Source organism: Neophocaena asiaeorientalis, unplaced genomic scaffold (assembly GCF_003031525.2).
Source record: "Neophocaena asiaeorientalis asiaeorientalis breed wild unplaced genomic scaffold, Neophocaena_asiaeorientalis_V1.1 scaffold217, whole genome shotgun sequence".
Taxonomy (NCBI): domain Eukaryota; kingdom Metazoa; phylum Chordata; class Mammalia; order Artiodactyla; family Phocoenidae; genus Neophocaena; species Neophocaena asiaeorientalis.
The window spans coordinates 4,298,351-4,307,084 of NW_020172293.1; the positions used below are offsets into that span (position 1 = coordinate 4,298,351).

At 41.1% G+C, this 8,734-nt stretch overlaps 1 protein-coding gene across 1 annotated transcript in view; it reads right to left on the reverse strand.

The window, feature by feature from the left end:
- Positions 1-8,734, reverse strand: part of SPAG6 (sperm associated antigen 6) — a 69,549-nt gene that overhangs the window by 15,347 nt on the left and 45,468 nt on the right. The window contains exon 8 of the mRNA XM_024766184.1: positions 5,496-5,687. Coding sequence (XP_024621952.1) covers positions 5,496-5,687 — 192 coding nt within the window. The remainder of the gene's footprint in view (positions 1-5,495; positions 5,688-8,734) is intronic.

Below are 8,734 nucleotides of genomic sequence, written 5' to 3' on the forward strand. Positions count from 1 at the left end.
TTTTTTTGCAGTACGCGGGCCTCTCACTGTTGTGGCCTTTCCCGTTGCAGAGCACAGGCTCCGGACACGCAGGCTCAGCGGCCACGGCTCATGGGCCCAGCCGCTCCACGGCATGTGGGATCCTCCCAGACCAGAGCACGAACCCATGTCCCCTGCATCAGCAGGCGGACTCCCAACCACTGCACCACCAGGGAAGCCCTTACACTTCTTTTGTTAAATGTATTCCTAAGTATTTTATTCTTTTTGATGCTATTGTGAATGAAACTATTTTCTTAACTTCATATTTGAATTACTCATTACTAAGATATGGAAATACAATTGATTTTTATATTGATCTTATACCTAGTGATTTTGTTGAACTCTTATTAGTTCTAGTATTTGTGTATGTGTGTGTCTGTGTGTATTCCTTAGGATTTCCTACATATAAGATCACGTCATATTTTGGATTTAAAATGTATAAGCCTTTAGAAAATGTGCCTTATATTTGGTTATTTATGGCTGTGAACGAAATAAAATTGTTCCTACAACTTCATTCTGTGAATTGTACAGAAATTACATGGGGTCAACAAACCCTTTTAGTTACCTAATTCAGGAAATCAAGTAATGTGTTACTTTGAAATAATGAATAAGAGATTATGAATTTTGCTAAATGTCAGACATTTAGTAGCTAGTGCTTATCCTTAGACATATATAATACATGATGATGTGAGGGAAGGAGTCATGGGCTATCTACTTAGGGCAACTTGAGTTTGAGCCTGGTTTTCCTATGAACTAGCATAGCACCTACAGTTCTACATTCACTAATTTTTCTGATATTTCTAAAAACTGACTTCAGCCACACTGATCAAAGCTATTGTAAAAACCACAGTAAGTGACTAGCAATACTATTTTTTTTTTATCTCAACAACACACATAAGCGTAGTAATTAACAAAATACAACTGTCAATTCTAGGCAAACACTTGATGCCACTTCACTTGTTTTTCACAGAAAATGAAAGGAGTAACAAAAAATTATTCACTGTTGCTTTCCTTAATGAATGATCTCTAATGAAAACTGCTTAAAATGAAAAATGTTTCTTATTCAAAAGTTAATTTTATTCTGAAAGCATTCTGACCCAAAGAGCTATAGTTATTTAAATGAGGGGGGCACATAGGAGTGAATCTTCATGACCGTGTGTTAGGCAAAGTCTTCTCAGATATAGCTCCAAAAGCACAAGCAGCAAAAGAAGAAAAATAGACTGAACTTCGTTAAAACTTTTTTTTAAAATGTGCTCTAAACAATACCATCAATAAAGTGATAAGACAATCCACAGAATGGGAGAAAATATTTGTAAATCATACATCTGATAAGGATTTGTATCCAGGAGTATATAAAGAACACTTACAACTCAATAATAAAAAGATAAATAGCCCAATTTAAAAATGGGCAAAGGGTCTGATTAGACATTTCTCCAAAGATGATACACAAATGGCCAATAAGCACATGAAAAGATTTTCAGCATCATTAGCCATCAAGGAAATGCAAATTGAAACCAGAATGTGATACCAATTCACACCCACTAGGATGGCTATAATAAAAAACAAAGACGATAACAAGTGATGGCAAAGATGTGGAAAAATTAGAACCCTCATACATTGCTGGTGGGAATGTAAACTGGTACAGTCACATTGGAAACCAGTTTGGCAGTTCCTCAAAATGTCAAAAAGAGTTATCATATGACCTAACAAGTTCCATTCCTACCTAGGTACATACCCAAGAGAAATGGAAACATATGTCCACACAAAACTTGCATAATAATGTTCATAGCAGCATTATTTATAATAGTCAAAGAGTAGAAACAGCCCAATGTCTAAGCAGTGAACAGAAAAATAAAATGTGGTATGTATCCATACAATGGAATATTATTTGGCAATTAAAAGGAACAAAATATTGATATATGCTAGGACATGGATGAACCTTGAAACTTTTAAGTGAGAGAAGACAGGCACCAAAGGCCACATATATTGTATGGTTCCATTTAAATGAACTGTCCAGAAGAGGCAAATCCCCAAAGACAGATAGTAAATTAATGGTTGCCTGGGGCTAAACAGGAAGGATATGGAGTGACTGCTAATGGGAGAATGAAAATGTTCTAAAATTAGACTGTGGTGATGTTTGCACCTGTGAAGATACTAAAACCATTGAATTGTATAGTTTAATGGGTAAATTATACGGTATATGAGTTATATTTCAATAAAGCTGCTAAAAATAAAGGGGAACAACCAAGACAAGAAGAATACAATAATTAAATTAAATAATTATCTTAGAAATAGTTTTATAACTATTTGAATAGTTTTATAACCACCCAAATGCCAAACTAAGATGATACATTTCGATATGATACCTCTGAATCAAAACAAACGAAAATGTAGTTGCCTGAATATTATCAAAATATATGTAGGTAAGCTGATTATATAAAAGATATATATTCTTTTCAGTTTTTATAAGGTATTTGAAATTACATAGGTGTATAGACAGTAAGGCTATGTGAAAATGTGCAAGAAATTCCAAGGGGCTGCTCCTTGGCTCTCTCTCATGGATCAGAACCAATTAGAGAATGCTTACAGAAGCTGACATGCCTTTGGGACAAAATGAACTTCAACATGGACTTATAATTTGAAAGCTGCTAGAGAGTAACAAATGAGAAACACCATTAGACAGTTCCTAAAGTTCTTGGATACATTTTCCCTACTGAGATAGTGTCATATCAAACAGATTTGGACTTTCACTCTAAAGCCTTTAAAACAACAACTGATAGAATCCAAGAGACCTTGGGGAAGAAAAGAAAAGGAATGATTAAGTCCCTACAATAAGAAAATATCTGGATGGATTTAAAGCCTTGGAAAGATTGTTGACAGGATAATGATTGATAAATCACTTTTAATTTAATACCCACTGTATTTCCTGAAAGTAAATATTATATTAAATAAGGGCAAAAGGAATCTTCTATTAGTAAACCTAAATGTTTTAATAAAACCACCTTTATTAAACTAATACAAGATAAAAATTATCTGACTTCAAAAAGTAAGGTTATCAAACTTATTTTACTCTGGTGATATTTATACAATATAATATCATAATAACTCATTAAAAACCAAGTTATATAAACTTGGTAGCATGTAAATAGTATATAGTGCTCCCTCAGAGACTATTTGCAAGGGTTTCTCAAACTATAATTACTACTGACTCCACTATTAATTATTCATGCTCTAGCTGATGTATTCTTTTATTTCCCTGGATTACTAGAGGTAAGGGTGGGAAGGATGAGAAGTGAGGAGGAGGGAGGAGGGAAGAGGAGGAAGTGGGGAAGGGGAGAGGGAAGAGGGAGGAAGAAAGACAATTATGATAATGGGTTAAAGAAATATGCCACAAAAAGAGAACTACATACACAGGTTAAAATTATATGTAGGGCTTCTGTGGTGGCGCAGTGGTTAAGAATCTGCCTGCCAATGCAGGGGACACGGGTTCGAGCCCTGGTCCAGGAAGATTCCACATGCTGTGGAGCAACTAAGCCCATGGGCCACAAGTACTGAGCCTGTGCTCTAGAGCCCATGAGCCACAACTATTGAGCCCTCATGCCACAACTACTGAAGCCCGTGCACCTAGAGCCCACTCTCCACAACAAAGAGAAGGCACCACAGTGAGAAGCCCACCCACCGCAATGAAGAGTAGCCCCTGCTCACCACAACTAGAGAAAGCCTGCGCACAGCAATGAAGACCCAACGCAGCCAAAAATAAAATAAATACATTTTTAAAAATAAAATAAAATAAAAGTATATGTATGTAAATCAGATGTACCTGGACAACTCAAAACTGGAAATGGAGTTGTGGTTTCTCACCAGAAAGTCAAAGAATCACACAATTGTTAAACAGGAAAAGACCTTAGCACATTGTCAATCTTACTCTCTACCAAGCATTGCCAAGGAATGGAGTCAACATTGGAGACAAGTAAGGGAAAAGCCCTAAATCTATTAAATCATTCCTTTGATCTAGAAAGTCTTATAAAAACGGAAAAAGCGTTAATCTTAGAAATCAACTTCCCCCAATGAATCTAAAGAGAAAAAAACATGTAAACATAACATAGTGAGAAGCCCACCCACTGCAATGAAGAGTAGCCCCTGCTCACCACAACTAGACAAAGCCTGCGCACAGCAATGAAGACCCAATGCGGCCAAAAATAAAATAAATACATTTTTAAAAATAAAATAAAATAAAAGTATATGTATGTAAATCAGATGTACCTGGACAACTCAAAACTGGAAATGGAGTTGTGGTTTCTCACCAGAAAGTCAAAGAATCATACAATTGTTAAACAGGAAAAGACCTTAGCACATTGTCAATCTTACTCTCTACCAAGCATTGCCAAGGAATGGAGTCAACATTGGAGACAAGTAAGGGAAAAGCCCTAAATCTATTAAATCATTCCTTTGATCTAGAAAGTCTTATAAAAACGGAAAAAGCGTTAATCTTAGAAATCAACTTCCCCCAATGAATCTAAAGAGAAAAAAACATGTAAACATAACCAAATCAACATAAACTCACTTTATAAAATTTATAAACCAAATAAATGACTCACGACATCGCTTTCAGTCTCTCTCAACTGTAAGTTCAAGCAGACTTCCTGCCTTGTTAGAGCATCTAAAGTTGTTCCAGCAAATATGTTTTCCTATTTGTTACTTTGGTGTTTTAATTAAAATTTAAAAGTAATTTAATTTACTGTTATATTGATTGTCTTTTCTGTGTACTTCTCTCAACTCAAGTCAATTCTGAAAGCTGCTTTCCAAAAGTTACATGTTTTCCTAATAGGGAGTATGCTGGGAAGCATTTTTCTTTCTTTGAAATTCTAAAATTATTTTACAAACCCATCCTACTTTATATTCATGTTTTATGAATCATTTCAGTAGCTAGTAACATTTTTTTTAGAAATCTTGATTTTTTTTTTAAAATGCATGATTTAAAAATGTTTAATTTAGTGAATCTTACAGTCATTTTTCCTTTAAGGAACAAATGTGAGACATAATTAAAAGATCAGGCAGACTTGGAGTTAGGAGAGGTAGCTCATGCTTCAGGAATACCTTGGGAAAGCAGCTTAAATTTCTTTAGACTCAATTTTTTAATGTAAAATGGACTAAAGTACTCTCTGGCCAATTCTACCTCCAAAATCCTATTATTCAATAACCTATTTCATAAGAAAAGTCAATAGAAATGTAGAAGGCAACAACCAGACATTCATTTTACAAACAAGTTTGTACCTATAGAGAACGTTCATTAAAATATATCACTGATTTTTAGAGACAAGGGTAACTCATTTTCAAAGAGTCACCTCACTTCTTCTGATAAATTTATTTCTTGACTCAGAAAAGCGATATTGTCCATGATGAAAATTAAAACATTTTAAAGAATGAGTCAAAATCTAACAAACCCTCATTAAAACAGTCAAGAATTAAGCACTTACTTTCATTTGAAGATCCTCAGAACTTTCGGTCGACATGTACAAAGAAAGCAGGACGGGCAAAGTGTTTGTGACCGCGACAGCCCGGGCATGCTCCGGAGTGTGCCTCCCAATCTGTCCCAAGGCCCAGGCAGCAGCAGCCTTAATATGATCTTCTGGCTCTTCCGACAAGCAGACTGACAGCTGGGGCACACCCTGCAGCGTTATCAAAAGAGCAAGAGTTACGAATCCAGAGCAGGATTAAAGAGTCTTCCCTGTCTCTCAAACGTTAGAAGGAATCATTTTGGTCTTGATCCTTTTCTTAAACGGTTCAATAAATGAGCACTTCACAGGGGCTGTCATTTTTCAAGTCAATAAAATGACTAGAACTAATTTACCTTAATTATCTGTAACAATCCAACTAAACTAAATAACTCCACTAGCGTTTACTCCCCAAACAGAGGCATTTAACCAAAAAACAGATGCCGCAGACTAGTATTTAGGCAAAACCAGATTCCACTGTGACAAACTAAAAATGCGTAGGATTTTAAAACCTTTTGCTTGAGGAGAGGCCGGCTGGGGCCGGCACACACATCCCAGACGCAGCTGGGCTGGTGACTCAACTGCAGGTGGCACCCCAGAGTCTGGGGAAGTGGCGGGGGCGCAGGACGCTCTCTGAGGTCGCCCCCGGGGCAAAGGATTTCCAGATCTGATCAGGGAGCTGGACTCCTCGGTGTCACCACTTAGAACACGCATCCTTTCTTTGCTATCAACATCACGGATCATCAACCACCCCAGACATCTGCCTGTGTGACTTTAAAAAGTCAATGCAGCAGCATTTTGGTTGAAGGAGACCTTCAAGACGGCAGAAGAGTAAGACGCGGAGATCACCTTCCTCCCCACAAAAACATCAGAAATACATCTACATGTGGAATAACCCCTACATAACATCTACTGAACGCTGGCAGAAGATCTCAGACTTCCCAAAAGGCAAGAAACTCCCCACATACCTGGGTAGGGCAAAAGAAAAAAGAAAAAACAGAGACAAAAGAATAGGGACGGGACCTGCACCAGTGGGAGGGAGCTGTGAAGGAGGAAAGCTTTCCACACACTAGGAAGCCCCTTCGCCGGCGGAGACTGCGGGTGGCGGAGGGGGGAAGCTTCGGAGCCACGGAGGAGAGCACAGCAACAGGGGTGCAGAGGGCAAAGCGGAGAGATTCCCGCACAGAGGATTGGTGCCGACCAGCACTCACCAGCCCGAGAGGCTTGTCTGCTCACCCGCCAGGGCGGGCAGGGCTGGGAGCTGAGGCTCGGGCTTCGGAGGTCGGAGCGCAGGGAGAGGACTGGCGTTGGTGGCGTGAACACAGCCTAAAGGGGCTAGTGCGCCAGAGCTAGACGGGAGGGAGTCCGGGAAAAAGTGTGGAGCTGATGAAGAGGCAAGAGACCATTGTTTCAGGGTGCGCGAGGAGAGGGAATTCAGAGCAACACCTAAACGAGCTCCAGAGGTGGGTGCGAACCGCAGCTACCAGCGCGGACCCCAGAGACAGGCATGAGATGCTAAGGCTGCTGCTGCCGCCACCAAGAAGCCTGTGTGCGAACACAGGCCACTGTCCACACCTCGCCGCCCGGGAGCCTGTGCAGCCCGCCACCGCCAGGGTCCCGTGATCCAGGGACAACTTCCCTGGGAGAACGCACAGCACGCCTCAGGCTGGTGCAACGTCACGTTGGCCTCTGCTGCCGCAGGCTCGCCCCGCATCCGTACCCCTCCCTCCCCCCTGCCTGAGTAAGCCAGAGTCCCAGAATCAGCTGCTCCTTTAACCCCATCCTGTCTGAGCGAAGAACAGATGCCCTCAGGCAAACTGCACGCAGAGGTGGGTCCAAATCCAAAGCTGAACCCCAGGAGCTGTGCGAACAAAGAAGAGAAAGGGAAATCTCTCCCAGCAGCCTCAGGAGCAGCGGATTAAATCTCCACAGTCAACTTGACGTTCCCTGCATCTGTGGAATATCTGAATAGACAACGAATCATCCCAAATTGAGGAGGTGGACTTTGGGAGCAATGATATATATTTTTTTTTCCTTTTTCTCTTTTTGTGACTGTGTATGTGTGTGCTTCTTTGTGTGATTTCGTTTGTATAGCTTTGTATTTACCATTTGTCCTAGGGTTCTGTCTGTCCGTTTTTGTTTGTTTGTTTTTAAGCATAGTTTTTAGCGCTTGCTATCATTGGTGGATTTGTTTTTTGCTTTGGTTGCTCTCTTCTTTCTTTTTTTAAATTACTTTTTAATTTTTATTATTTTTTTGTATTTTTATTTTTTTTGCAATACACGGGCCGCTCACTGTTGTGGCCTCTCCCATTGTGGATCACAGGCTCAGCAGCCATGGCTCACGGGCCTAGTCGCTCCGTGGCATGTGGGATCCTCCCGGACCGGGGCATGAACGTGTGTCCCCTGCATCGGCAGGCGGACTCTCAACCACTGAGCCACCAGGGAAGCCCAATTTTTTTATTTTTAATAATTATTTTTTATCGTAATAACTTTATTTTATTCTCTCCCTCCCTCTCTCCCTTCCTTCCCTTCTTTCTTTTTTTCTCCCTTTTCTTCTGAGCTGTGTGGCTGACAGGGTCTTGGTCCTCCAGCCGGGTGTCAGGCCTGTGCCTCTGAGGTGGGAAAGCCGAGTTCAGGACACCAATCCACCAGAGACCTCCCGGCTCCACATAATATCAAACGGTGAAAGGTCTCCCAGAGATCTCCATCTCAACGATAAGACCCAGCCCCACTCAATGACCAACAAGCTACAGTGCTGGATACCCTATGCCAAACAACTAGCAAGACAGGAACACAACCCCACCCATTAGCAGAGAGCCTGCCTAAAATCATAATAAGGTCACAGACGCCCCAAAACACACCACCAGACATGGTCCTGCCCACCAGAAAGACAAGATCCAGCCTCATCCACCAGAGCACAGCCACTAGCCCCCTCCACCAGGAAGCCTACACAGCCCACTGAACCAACTTTAGCCAGTGGGTGCAGACACAAAATGCACAAATATTTAAATTATAGGGGTCCCAGAAGAAGAGAAAAAGAAAGGGACTGAGGGCTTCCCTGGTGGCGCAGTGGTTGAGAGTGTGTCTGCCAATGCAGGGGACACGGGTTTGTGCCCCAGTCTGGGAGGATCCCACATGCCGCGGAGCGGCTGGGCCTGTGAGCCATGGCCGCTGAGCCTGCGCATCTGGAGCCTGTGCTCCGCAACAGGAGAGGCCACAAC